Source organism: Nelumbo lutea, chromosome 5, assembly GCF_056320005.1.
Source record: "Nelumbo lutea isolate HS-2025 chromosome 5, American lotus-T2T, whole genome shotgun sequence".
Lineage (NCBI taxonomy): Eukaryota > Viridiplantae > Streptophyta > Magnoliopsida > Proteales > Nelumbonaceae > Nelumbo > Nelumbo lutea.
The window spans coordinates 80,112,175-80,126,114 of NC_142688.1; the positions used below are offsets into that span (position 1 = coordinate 80,112,175).

At 39.3% G+C, this 13,940-nt stretch overlaps 1 protein-coding gene across 4 annotated transcripts in view; it reads right to left on the reverse strand.

Moving 5' to 3' along the window:
• The window catches only part of LOC148853054 (glutathione S-transferase zeta class-like), a 119,102-nt gene that overhangs the window by 86,138 nt on the left and 19,024 nt on the right, over positions 1-13,940 (reverse strand). For all 4 annotated transcript variants that reach the window (XR_016098749.1, XR_016098748.1, XM_088942853.1 and 1 more), the window contains 2 exons: positions 11,894-11,979; positions 11,691-11,762 (listed from right to left, as the gene is read on the reverse strand). Coding sequence is in view for 2 of the 4 variants with exons in the window: in XM_088942853.1 (XP_088798979.1) it covers positions 11,691-11,762; positions 11,894-11,979 (158 nt within the window). In the remaining 2 variants the exon portion in view is untranslated. The remainder of the gene's footprint in view (positions 1-11,690; positions 11,763-11,893; positions 11,980-13,940) is intronic.

Below are 13,940 nucleotides of genomic sequence, written 5' to 3' on the forward strand. Positions count from 1 at the left end.
AAAATAAGAGAAAGATATGAGTTTTGGAAAGCCACCCCTTCCAAAGTTGCCAAAATCTCAGCCCTAAGAGAGTCGCCTACTCCAATTGGGCCTGAGAATAAGCTATTACGTCCCTTGCTTGTTCCTTAATACTCGACCAACTCCTGAAGGCCCTGGGTTTCCAATACTACCACCATCGAAGTTCAGCTTTATGAAGCCACTAGGAGGAGTCCATATAGGGAACATTTGTTTTGGGCAAAAGTGTAAAACTGCATACCCGGGGGTGGTTGGAGTCTTCCAACTTTATTCCAAACTTAATTCATTTTTTAATCTAATGAATCTCTCTTGCTGATCAAAAAAAAAAAAAAAAAAACAAAACCCACTCTTTAAGCAGATACGAAAACCATAACACCCAATACACCTAGTCACTCGTTTGAATCTCTCTTCTCTTTCTCCTTCCTCCTCATCCTCCTTTTCTTCTTCTTTTCCATTCTTCTATTCACCTCCTCTCTTATTTCTTTAACATATTCATCATTCACTCCATCCCAAACAAAATCCCCTCTAGCCTTCTCAAGAGAGTTATCACTGATATTGGATCTGTAAGACATGGGAATCGCTCACCAAAAGTAGATCATCATGAAGTTGGTAATCTATGCGATCAGTTAGGTGCAGAAAAGAGGTCACCATAGAGTTCATGATTGAAGGGGAAATAATGGCATGGAGAAAGAAAGGTCTTTTGACGCAGAAAGGTGGAGATTAGAGTTCATGATTGAAGCGAAGAAGTTGCTGTTAGAAGGAAGAACTGGAAATCTTTCAGTCTTGAAACTAAGAGAAGAAGGAAGACCAATTATTTTATTATTAGAAGAAGCTATACAATGGTTTGTAGAAAGACTGGGCCGGATGGGCCCTAGCCCATTAGTGTCTTTCTTATTAATTCTTTCTTGTTATGTTTTCTTGTTGGGCCTTTTTTCTCTTTATGGGCCTTTAGCTCTTGTTTTGTTTTCCAAGTGTATTGCTGATGTGGACACCTACTTAAGGCCAGTCTTGTAAATTATGTAACTTAAGTAAGTTTAATAAAAGATTAGTGTGGGGGAAAGAGGAGATTATCGAATTCCTCCTTTCTTTCTCCTTTCTTCTCCATTCTTCCTCCTTGTTGTCCTCCTCTTCTTTTCTACTTCATTTTGCTTAACCTAAATTATTCTACTAATTTTATTGGTCTGAATCATATCTTGGTATCAAAGCAGGTCTCCCTTCGCTTTTCTCTTTTTTCCTTTTTTTCCCATACACTTTTCTAATTGAAAGGTGTATGGAGAGATAAAAATTGCTGATCATTCAGAGAGTTTGTTTGCCTAGTTGGTAGAGGGTTTGGAGAGTCATAATCTGGCCGAAGATTGCCAAGAAAGTGGGACTGCAGATTGTTTTCCCAAAACCCTAGCCGACTAGAGAGTTTCCAGTTCCAGGTTGAAGAGGCTATTGGGGTGTGGTGCTCAAGGCTTGGAGAGTTCCTTTTTATCTCCAAAAGTGGGCGACTACAGTTGGAAGTGGTTTGGATTGCTCTGGTTTGAGCGGCTACCTCTTCTCTCTTTCTCCCTAGAGACCAGGTATAGTGAAACCCTAGTTTTGGGACTTTTGACTGCTTGACTGACCTTAGTTAGGTCTATAAAGGTTGAAAACATTGTTTTTTTATTTTCGTTTGATTGATGGAGCAATCTGGAAGTGAGATGAAGCAGATCCCGGTGTCGGGATTGGTCCCATAGATTCCATTCTGATAGGAGTGACTACAATTAAACTTGATGAAACAAATTACCTTGCTTGGGCACAATCTATTAAGATCCATGTCTATAGTAGAGATAAACTAGGGTTTCTCACGGGTAGTAAGGTGATGCCGGAAGAGACTGATCCTGCAAATGAGAAATCGATATAGGATAACTACACAGTTATTGGGTGGTTGGTAAATTCTATGCAGCCCCACATAAATCAACACTATCTTTGGATGACTTCAGCCAAGGAGATTTGGGATAGTGTTACCGAAACATACTCTCATAAATTAAATGTTGCAAGGGCCTACAAACTAAAGAATGATGTGAAAATTTTAAAACAGGGGGAGAAGAGTGTAGTTGTCTACTATTTGATGTTGAAGTCACTATGGCAGGAAATAGATGTTATGGAAGCAGTCATATGGGAAAGCACCAAAGATGTAGAAACTTTCAGGAAATTTGTGGAAAAGAAACAGCACGTTTGAATTCCTTACAAGACTCAATCCTGAATTTGATATTACAAGGCAAAATATCCTAGCCAAGGATGAAGCGTCACTTGCTCAAGCATACTCTATGATGACCAGTGAAGAGAGCAGGAGACAGGTACAGCTACAAACCCCACCTCCCCCAGAATATTTTGCACATGTTGGATTAAAACCAAAGGGGGTAAATGAAAAAAAAGGAGGTGATATGTGAATATTGCAAGAAGCCAAAACATACGAAGGATTCTTGTTGGAAGCTTCATCCAAATCTTCTTCCAGAAAGGTTCCAGAACAACAAGAATTTTAAGAAGGGCGATCAAACTGGAAAGCCCAAGAATGCAAATGTTGATACAATATCTAAAAGTGAAGAAAAACCTGTTGTGAAACAGTTGGCAACAGTGAAGGCAGAATTTGAGAGAGATGGGAAGTTGATACATCACTTGGAGTCTATCATTGCATCTTCCTCCTCAGGCACCCCCACTACATCCACCTTTGCCCATTGAGGTATTCGTGCTTCTACAAATCACGCCACAACCTCAGGTAATCTTAGAATTCCTTAGATCATAGATTCTGGTGCATCAGACCATATGACTAGCTTACCCAACCTTTTTTGTTCATACCAGCTCCTCTCGGGTAGAGAGAAGATTTCTCTTGATGATGGGTCTCTTGCTCCCATCTCTGGCGAGGGGGATGTTAGAGCCTCTGACTCACTTGTATTATCCTTTGTCCTTCTTGTTCCCAAACTTAGCACTAACATTTTATTTGTTAGTAGTTTAACAAAATCAATGAACTGCAGCATAACCTTCATTCCTACTTATTGTGTTTTTCAGGACCAGAAATCTCAGAGGACGATTGGGAGTGGCCATGAGGCGAATGGGATATATTTGCTAGATTACCTAGTGGAATAGCTTTGGAGTCTGTTTCATCATATTTAAGATTTTGTCATTTGTCTTTTTCAGCTTTGAGTCATTTGTTTCCAGAAATGTTTAAGGGAATATCCCTATCGAGTCTTCATTGTGAGTCATGTGAACTTGCAAAACATTGTAGACAATCTTTTTCAGTGAGTAATAAAAGATTTGTTTCTCCTTTTCATACTGTGCACTCTGATGTGTGGGCCATACCATTTACTTGCTATGGGGGTTACAAATATTTCGTTCTTTTCATTGATGATTTCTCTCGTTACACCTGGATTTACCTTATGAAATCCCGAGATGAAGAAATAAATATTGTACAAAAATTTCATGAACTTATACTTACCCAGTTTAACACTCGAATCAAAATATTCCGAACTGATAATACAAAGGAATATTTTGAGAAGATCCTTTCCTCCTACTTTGATACCTTTGGAGTTATTCATCAGAGTTCTTGTTCCTACATTCCTCAACAAAAAGGAGTGGCGGAAAGGAAGAACAGACATGTGGTTGAGGTTGCGAGGAGCCTCCTTTTTGCTTCCCATGTTCCTATTAATTTTTGGAGGGATGCTGTCCTTACAGCTACATACTTGATAAACCGAATGTCTTCTCGGGTTCTAGGGCTTAAAACTCCCTTTGCCTTGCTTTTCCCAAATGATGATCTCTTCTCTCTTCCTCTCAGAGTGTTTGGGTGCACTTGCTACGTTCATGTTCATAGTCATCAAAGACATAAGTTTGAGCCTAAAGCGTGTGTCTTTTTGGAATATGCTTCCACACAGAAGGGATATTGTTGTGTAGATCTTATTCATGGCACTCGCTTTGTTTCCAGAGATGTTACATTTGCAGAGTTTGTTACTTTTTTGGTACTTCTCCTAAGGGGGAGCATTCAAAGGAGTTGTTTGCGTTGTCACTATCTGTTCCTCTTCCAATTCCCATTAAATCTTCTATTGAGTCTCCTCTAATAGAGTCCTCTATTGGCTCTTCTTCTCATGTTCCTACTCCCCCTCCTCCTCCTACTCATCCTCCCACATTTCCTTCCCATCCTATTATCCAAAGGTGGTACTAGAGACAAAGACTCAGAGACATGCAAGTTCTTTCCACGCCTTCAGATGAGCCTCGTGCTCCTTCCATCACTACTAAAGTAACAAGTCACCCCTCTTCGACCACTTCGGATACCTTCCCTGACCTTGATCTCCCTATTGCCCTTCCCAAAGGCAAACGGAAATGTACTGCTCATTGCATTTCCAAACACCTGTCCTATAGCCTTCTTTCCCCCTTCCTGCTATTCCTTCCTTGTCTTTGTTTCCACACATGTGATTCCCAGATCTGTCCTAGAAGCCTTGTCCAAACCAAAATGGAGGGATGCCATGATGACTGAACTAGATGCTTTGCATAAGAACAAAACTTGGGAAATTGTGGATTTGCCAGAGGGAAAGGAACTGGTTGGTTGTAAGTGGGTGTTCACTATTAAGTATCATTCAAATGGTACCATTGAGAGATATAAGACCTGTTTGGTTCCTAAAGGATACACTCAGTTGTATGGTATTGACTACCTAGAAAATTTTGACCTAGTAGACAAGATGGCTTCAGTTCGAGTTTTGATATCTTTAGCTCCTACTTTTGATTGGCCTCTTCATCAGTTTAATGTAAAGAATGCTTTCTTGAATGGGAACCTACATGAAGAAGTCTTTATGTCTTTACCTCCAAGGGTGTATAGGAAGGAGATGCAAGGAAAGGTATGTAAACTAAAAAAGTCCCTTTATGGCCTAAAACAATCTCCGAGAGTCTGGCTTGATAGATTTTGGACTGCTCTTGTTGCTTTTGGGTACAAACAGATTCAGTCGAGAAGAAAAACAGCCTTTTGAAAATAAATGATTGTTTAGAAAGTTGCAAAAAAATTCAAAAGAAAGTAGCAAAAATTAGAATTCAAGAGGAGAGAAGAAGAACAAGAAGGTGGCAACAACTTGGGTTCAAGGAGAGAGATTTTCAAACATAATCTCTTCTCTTACTCCCTTAATTCTATTTCATTAAGTTAAACCTTAGTAATTTACAGAGAAGTCCCTAATTGGGCAACAAATTAAAAAAGACATAACATAAGAAAGAATAAAGTCCAGATTAAGGCCCATTATAGTAAAGAACATAAAAGATTAAAAAGGATAAACAGCCTATGGGCCATTCGGCCCATCTTCTCTACACTCCCCCTCAAGCTGAGCATGTTGAAGTTTAGCCTTGGGAATGCCCTTGGTGAGGAAATTGGCTAACTGTCCTTCAGAGGTGATGAAAGGTAGACACACTTCTCCAAAAGCCACTCTTTCTCGAATGAAGTGTCTGTCAACTTCAATATGCTTAGTTTTGTCATGTTGCACTAGGCTGTGAGAAATGTTGGTGGTGACCTGATTATTACAGTATAACATCATTGGCTATCATGCTCAATACCCAGTTCCTCCATCAAGAATCTAAGCCACAATAGTTCAGAAAATCCATGAGCCATGGCTATGTATTCTGCTTCGGCCGAAGATCGAGCAACAACTGATTGTTTCTTTCTTCTCCAAGAGACAATATTACCTGCCACCAAGCTACAGTACCCAGAGGTAGATTTTCTATCACCAATTTTTTCAGCCCAGTCATCATCTATGTAGGCTTCAAGTTTCATATGGCACTGCCTAGCAAATAGAATTCCTTTTCCAGGGGAGCCCTTCAAATAACACAGAATCCGCTCTGCTGCTGCCATGTGAATATCCCTGGGAGCATGCATGAACTAACCGATGCAACTGATAGCATATGCAATGATCGGCCGAGTCATGCATAGATAAATAAGTTTTCCAAGTAATATCTTGAAAACTCCCTTATCTTCTAACAATATTCCATCTGAAGTAGAAAGTTTATGACTCGTATCGATAAAAGTAGCAACTGGTCTAGCATCCATCTTCCCTATTTCAGAGAGCAAATCAAGAACATACTTTCTTTGAGAGATAAGGATCCCGTCCTAAGATCTAGCAACTTCTATGCCAAGAAAAGTATCTCAATACCCCTAGATCTTTGATCTCAAACTTTGTATGAATGAAAGATTTGAGATCATTAATCCCTGAGACATCATTTCCAGTCACAACAATATCATCAGCATACGCAATCAGGTAAACGGCCAAGGATCCTCTCCTCTTCACAAGGAGGGTATGATCGGACTGTGTCTGTACATAGCCAAAACTAACAAGGGCAGCCCTAAACCTTTCAAACCATGCTCTAGGGGACTGTTCAAGTCCATAAAGAGATTCTTCAGCCTGCAGACCTTTCCTTTCATATATGTTTTATACATCCCTGGAGAAAGAGACATATAGACCTTCTCATGTAATTCTCCATTCAGAAATGCATTCTTTACATCCAGTTGATAAAATGGCCAATCTAAGTGTGCAGCCAAAGATAGCAAAATTCTCACAGAAGTCATCTTGGCAACAGGGGAAAAGGTCTCCAGATAATCAATCCCATATGTCTGTGTATAGCCTTTTGCAACCAGCCTAACCTTGTACCTTTCAATGGTGTCATCAGCATGATATTTGATAGTAAAAACCCACTTACAACCTACTGGATCCTTCCCTTTAGGCAAATCAACCACTTACCAAGTGTCATTCTTGTGCAGGGCATCAATTTTTGTTCTCATAACATCCCTCCATTCTGGAATATTAAGAGCTTCTGACACAGACTTGGGAATTGGGTTAGAAGCAACAGAAGAAAGGTAGGAAAAATATGAAGGAGAGAGCAAACTATAAGAAAGGTGTTTGAAAATGCAATGTGCAGTACACTTCCTTTTTCCTTTCCTAATAGCAATGGGGATATCAAGGTCTGGAAAAGATGGCTCCAAAGAGGCTGTAACAATACATATTGTCTCATCTGTAACTGGAAGTGCATGAGGCTCATGTGTTGTACGGGAAACATTTTGCTCATTTATGGTTCTCTGCCGTTGGCTCATTTGAAGGAGGAAGAGACTCAGCAAAAGACTCAACTGGGACAGGAAGAGGAAGAGCAAACACCTGTGACAAATCCTCCCCCTTTGGACAATGTCTCTCCAAAGAAGAACCATAAAAGGAAGAAAGCTCATCAAAGGTGACATCCATTGAGACATACAGAAGGCCAATCTTCGGATCAAAACAATAGTAACCCTTCAATGTGGGGGAATAACCAAGGAAGATACACTTGTGGGCTTTTGATTCAAATTTATGTCTCTGGACACTTGAGATATGTACATAACAAGTACAGTCAAAGACACGAAGAGGAATAGGAAAAAGATCCTTGTCTAGATGAAGAAGACTGAAGGGAGACTTAAACCCTAAAACCCTAGATGGCATACGGTTTATAAGGTAGGTCGCAGTGATAACAGCATCACCCCAAAATTTTGTAGGGACATGTGAGGCAAATAGAATACTTCTTGCAACTTCAACAATATGCCTATTTTTTCTTTCAACAACTCCATTCTGTTCTGGGGTCCTAAAACAGGAGCTTTGATTAATAACCCCTAAATCAGTGAGATAGCAGGTCAGATTTTTCTCAAAATATTCTTTTGCATTGTCGGATCTGAAAATTTTAATTCTGGTATCAAACTGGATAAAGACAAATTCATGGAATTGCCTCACAATTCTGAGAACTTCATCAAAAATATCCAATTGAACCAAGAAAAGTCATCAAAGAACAAGATAAAATATTTGTAGCCACCCATAGAAGGTAAGTGGTAAGGCCCCCACACATCAGAGTGCACAATATTAAAAGGAGAAGATCTTTTATTACTCAGAGGATAATTGTTTCTACAATGTCTTGACAATTCACAAGACTCACAATGAAGACTGGACAAACTAATTCCCTTAAACAGTTCTGGGAATAAATGACTTAATGCAGAAAAAGAAAGATGACCCAAATGAAAATGACATGATATGACTCGACTAATGGACTCTGTAGATGTAGACCCAAAAGCAATTTTTCCAGGTTGTTCATGGCACTGTCCAGGAGTATCCAACAGATATATTCCATTCGCCTCACGGCCACTCCCAATCACCTTCTGAGACTTCAGATCCTGAAAAACACAGTAGGAAGGGAAGAAGGTTATACAACAGTTTAATGACTTAGTTAGGCTACTTACAGATAACAAGCTTGAATTTAGTCTGGGTACATGAAGAGCAGAAGGAAGAACCAAGGAGTCTGTAACCTTGATGGTTCCCTTGCCGAAAATAGGGGCAAGAGAGCCATCGGCTAGGGTGATTTTGTCACATCTAGGAAGTAAATCATATGAAACAAACAAAGTAAAAAGGCTAGTCATATGATCAGAAGCACCAAAATCAATAATCCAAAGGATCCTACGATTACCTAAAATGGTTGCATGATTGGCAGAAGCCCGTAAGCCTAAATGAGCAAATGTAGAAGAGATTGAATTTCCTGGAGGATTGGAAGAAGAGGTCACACCCTCTAGGTGACTGATCATCCTCCCAAACTTCTCATAGGCTGCTAACTGCTCACTAGCCATTATCTCTTCAATTTGGTATCTATCACTATCTGGACCAGTAGCAACATTGGCACTCCCTGCCTTTATATTATCAGACTTCTTCTGAAACCGAAGTGGTAGGGGCTCAGGATGCAATTTCCAGCACTTGTCTTTAGTGTGTTTTGGCTTTTAACAGTACTCACAAATAATCTCTTTCTTCCCTGAGCTACTTGGATTCCCTGCAACCCCCTTGGGTTTCACTCCCATATTAGCAAAATGAACATTTAGACCAGCCCCTTAGACCTGGACAAGTCTTCTGCTTTCTTCACTACTTACCAAGGCATAGGCTTGAGACAGTGAGACACTATCCTTGGATAAAATATTTTGCTTTATAATGTCGCACTCTGCATTTAGCCCTGTCAAGAACTCAAACACCCTGTTTCTCTCAACCAGTTTTTTGTAGGTCTCAGCATCATTAGTGGTGTCCCAGACTACAACTACTATCAAATCTATTTCTTGCCATAAAGACTTCAGTGTTGAGAAGTATACAGCTAATGGTTTCTCCCCGTCTCAAGTTCTTCACATCACTTCTCAACTTGCCATAAAGACTTCTATCAAATCTGTTTCTCAATGCAGTCGTACTAGTAACCTGTGTCACACCCAGAAGCTGGGAGAAATAGAGAAAACTCAGTCACTCCTTGTAGACTTCACAGAACACCAATCCACTTGATTCGATCTTCAAGAAAAAGAATGAGAAGGCCTTTAGTCACTGAGCGCCCAGGTCAAACTCCCTGTGGGGCCCGCAATCAAATTTCTCCAAAAAATTAGGGTTTTGGGCAACACACTTGAATCTGTCAAGAGGACAACAAAACCAGTCCCCTTTTCTCCAAAAACCACTAACAACTTGGTTGAAATAGATTTCTTTAACTATTCATCCGATACAGTTTTCCATACACACTGTGTAAGGGGAAAAAAGGGAAAAACGAGCTTGCTCTGATACCAAGAAGAAAAACAGCCTTTTGAGAAGAAAGGATTGTTTAGGAAGTTGCAAAAATTCAAAAGAAAGTAGCAGAAATCAGAGTTCAAGAGGAGAGAAGAAGAAGAAGAAGAAGGTGGCGGCAACTTGGGTTCAAAAAGAGATTTTCGAACATAATCTCTTCTCTTACGCCCTTAATTCTATTTCATTAAGTTAAACTTTAGTAATTTATAGAGAATCCAAATAAAAAAGACATAATATAATAAAGAATAAAACCCAGATTAAGGCCCATTACAGCAAAGAACATAAAAGATAAAAAAAGGATAAACAGCATATGGGCCATTCGGCCCATCTTCTCTACAAGTCGGATAATACCTCGTTTGTTAAGAGGAGAGAATCCTTAGTGACCCTTCTGATTGTCAATGTTGATGACATTGTGGTTACTGGTAATGATACTCAGGAAGTTGTTCATCTCAAAAGTTTTTTTAACACTGAGTTTGAACCTTAAGAACTCCTTGTACTTTATTTATTAACAAACCTTAAGAATGAACCTATTTCTAGATTTGGCTTGCCCCTAAGAACATGGCTTAAATTGGGACTTTGGATTTAGAAGGGGTCTGAAGGATAATGAGTGTGAATCACTTATTAAGTTATTATCCTACTCTCAGTTTTGGAAAAGGTCTTTTTGGATCAAAATCTCTTGGATGGTAGAGTCTAGTCCTGAAAGCCTCTTCTCTTGTGCTTCCTTCTTTAACCTTTTTTATCAATTCAAAACCTTTGGCGTGAATTTTCCGGTGAGAGAAATTTGGTGCAAACCAAATCTTCCTAAAGTACATGCTCTTTGTTGGGAAAGAAAGATTAACACCTATGACATGCTATAGAAAAGAAGGCGAAGCAATTGCCTTTCTCCTCATGTGTGTCTCCTTTGTAAGTCTAGTGGTAAAACCTTTCCTCATTTACTAATCTCCTATTCTTTTGTGACTTGTATTTGGGATTACTTCTATTCTCTCTTTGGTTGTATATGAGTTCCCCAACAAGATGTGGTTAGTTTATTCAACTCTAGTTTCTTGAGGCAATAGAAGAAAAGGGGAATATGCTTGTGGAGGATAACAAGAGCAGCCTTGGTATGGATTACCTGAGAAGATAATGGTAAATTTTGAAGTGTAGTTGAGTAAACTTTTGGGGTTGCATGTTATTGGAGGGGAGGAATTTGCAAGGAAAGTGTTCAAGGAGTTGGGAAGAAAAATATCCTTTGGAAGTAGGGAGGAGGAGTTGGACAAGTATTTCAAGTTTGTTGGTGTTTGACATTGCCTGTTTCCAACCACCTTAGAAAGGGATACCACCCCTGAGGGCGAAGTTGAAGTTGTTGATCAAACTTCTAAGAAAAATGCGGCATTGGAGTTAGAAAGAATCATGGCCAGTCATAAAGACCAGAAGTACGTGGAGAAATTCTCTAATGCAGAAAACATTTTGAAAACCAGAAATTTTCTAAGTCTCCAAAGTGTTCGGTAGGTTGAGAGGAAGTCTTTTTTGAGATAAGGCAGATCAAGAAGGTAAAGAAATTCAACAAGAGAAACAAAGAAGTACAGGCTAATTTTGATGGTGGTTTCAAGTAATTATGGGTGTTTTTCATTCTATTGTTGTTGGAAGAGCGAAGTTGTTCAAAGTTTGTCTTTTGTTTCCTGGTTTGGTGCTCGATGTTTTTTTTTCTTTTTTTTTGTTTGGTTGTTGAGTTTGAGGGGGGTTTGGCTTGTCTTTTGATTTTAATTTTGATGCTGTGAGTATTTAAGGTCTGTTTGTTTGGGTGGATAAGGTTCTTTTTTATGTTGGGAGGTTAATTTCTTTCTCTTCTCTCAGGTGACTACTGGTCATCTTTCTCTCCTCTTGTATCTTTTCTGTTTTGTAATAAATTTTATTCTATTACTGAAAAAATACAACTAGTACATTAATAAATTCTAAAACATCACATCAAACTAATATGAGTCACTTTGTGATGGTATCATGGTATCATGTTATACTCTGTAAAGAATGATGCTCCAAAGGCCAATGAACGTGATTTGCAACTTTACACCAAAATCAATGTCATTACAAAAATAGGAATAACCAAAATTGCAATGTTACCTGGAAATTGATGGCCTTTTTCTGAAGATCACAAGGCAACAATGGATGCTGAGGATATTTTTCATCCAAATACTGTACATGCATGGAATAAAATGAAATGAATGATAGAAGTTTACAAGATACTAAAACAGTTTTTCATTTAAAATTCAAAAGTAACAATACAATTATGACAGAATACAGGAGAAAAGATGGTATCCACTAACCATTAGAATGGCAAATGAGTCAGCAATAACTATGTCTTCATCAACCAGGACAGGCACATAGTTAATAGGATTTAGCTTTGAAAATTCTACATTTGAACCAGGGAAAAGAAGACAATAAGAAAATCTTGAAGCAGAAAGATAAGAAAGGAACGAATTCTATTTTCCAGAAGAATGGAACAAAAATTTAGTTTTGTAGAGAACACTGATGTGGGCCCCACTGCAGTGGTTCCCACTGTGTTCGTAGGACAGCATGTGTAGTTATTTGTTTCAGTTATAGTAGTGTTAGTTTGAGTCAGTTTGTTAATTCAGTTGTCATTTATTTCAGCTTTTATTTACTTTATTTATTATGTAAGTACTAAGGGCAGATGTGTCCTTTCCATTGTGTACTAAACATAACCTATTAATAATAAGAAAGTGGCGGCGGCAGATCTGTTAGAATCTGTTCCTCCTTTCAACCACTTGTGTTCTCCTGTTTCTCTTCTATTCTCTCTTCTTTCTCCCACTTTTCTTCTATTTTGTAAACCTAAAACCTATTAGAATTCAAGACTGATTACAGTCTTGATCTTCTACTTGGTATCAGAACCTATCTAGGGCTTCTCATGTGTGTCTAGTCCAGCCGACCACATGAGGACCAGCTAGGGCTGGAAGCTTTGAAGAAGTATTCGGTGGCTGAATCTTGGAGATTACCAGGAGAGGTTCGCAGCGGTTGAAGACTTGTCGCAGCTTGCAGAGAGTTGGTAATCAGGAAGAAGCAGCGAAGGTTAGGGTTCAGGTAACCCTAGAAGACAGTAAACCGAAGTACATAAGTTTTTTTTATTGAATTTCAGAGACTGCAATCAGTCGAGATAGGTTGGACCTGTCTAGAAAGGGCGGTCGAACTGTGTTCAAGTTTTTTTCTAGGGTTTGACTTGCCAAACTGTTTTAAGTTTATTTCTAGGGTTTGATTGTTGGGCCGAACCCACCCCCCCTCTCAGAGGTGATTAGTTTTAGGGTTTCATATTGCCCTACGACAAGTCCCACTTGTGCGGACTGCTTGGACAGTGCAGCTGCACGCTTATTTCAGACCTACAGTTGAAACCCTAATTTTGCTCTCGCAGCAGTGGGCCCCACAGTAGTGATTTCAGAAAAATAGCATCTCAGATTGACAGGCTGCCTGGTACTGTGCATGTCGATTGATTTCAGATCAGATTTGAGTTGATTTCTTGCATATAATGTGATAGGCGATTGATTTCATATCAGATTTGGATTGTTTTCATATCAGATTTCATATCAGTTTTGTGTTGGTTTCAGATCAGATTTCAAACCTGCTTGTTTTACTCTGTTTTCTGGTATAGTGGCTCTAACAGTTTGTAGTCATTGATTCTTGATCAAAGATGGAGTTTAAGGGTCAGGGAGAAAGTAGTTTTGGAAACAACAATTTTGGTGGTGTATCTGAAACCGGGTTTCATATTACAATTATGAGATTTGATGGGTCAAATTACTTGGAGTGGGCTCAATCAGCCATGATGGCTATTGGAGGAAGGGGAAAACTGGGTTACCTCTTGAGAGATGTGAAAGAACCTTCCAAGGAGGACCCAACATACACCAAGTGAGTTCAAGAGAACTATTTGGTTATGGCATGGCTGTGTAATTCTATGCAGCCACATATCAGCCGAAATTTCTTGTGGGCAAAGACAGCCAAAGAGATATGGGATGTTGTGAAAGAAACCTATTCCTAACCCCTTATTGTTGTCAGAGCCAATGAACTGAAGTGTGAGGTGAACAGCCTTAAACAAGGAGAGAAGCCAGTTTCTGTCTACTTCTCTACCTTGAAATCCTTGTGGCATGAGATTGACCATCTAGAGACCCTTGAGTGGGAGAGTCCCAAAGATGCACAGACTCACAGAAAGCAAGTCGAGACAAATAGGGTATTTGAGTTTCTGGCCGGTTTGAATTCAGATTATGAAATTGTGCGACAACAGATATTGACAAGAGATAGTGTGACCCTTTCTCAAGCATACTCCCTGGTGCATAGTGAAGAGACCAGGAGGAAAGTCATGATGCAGCC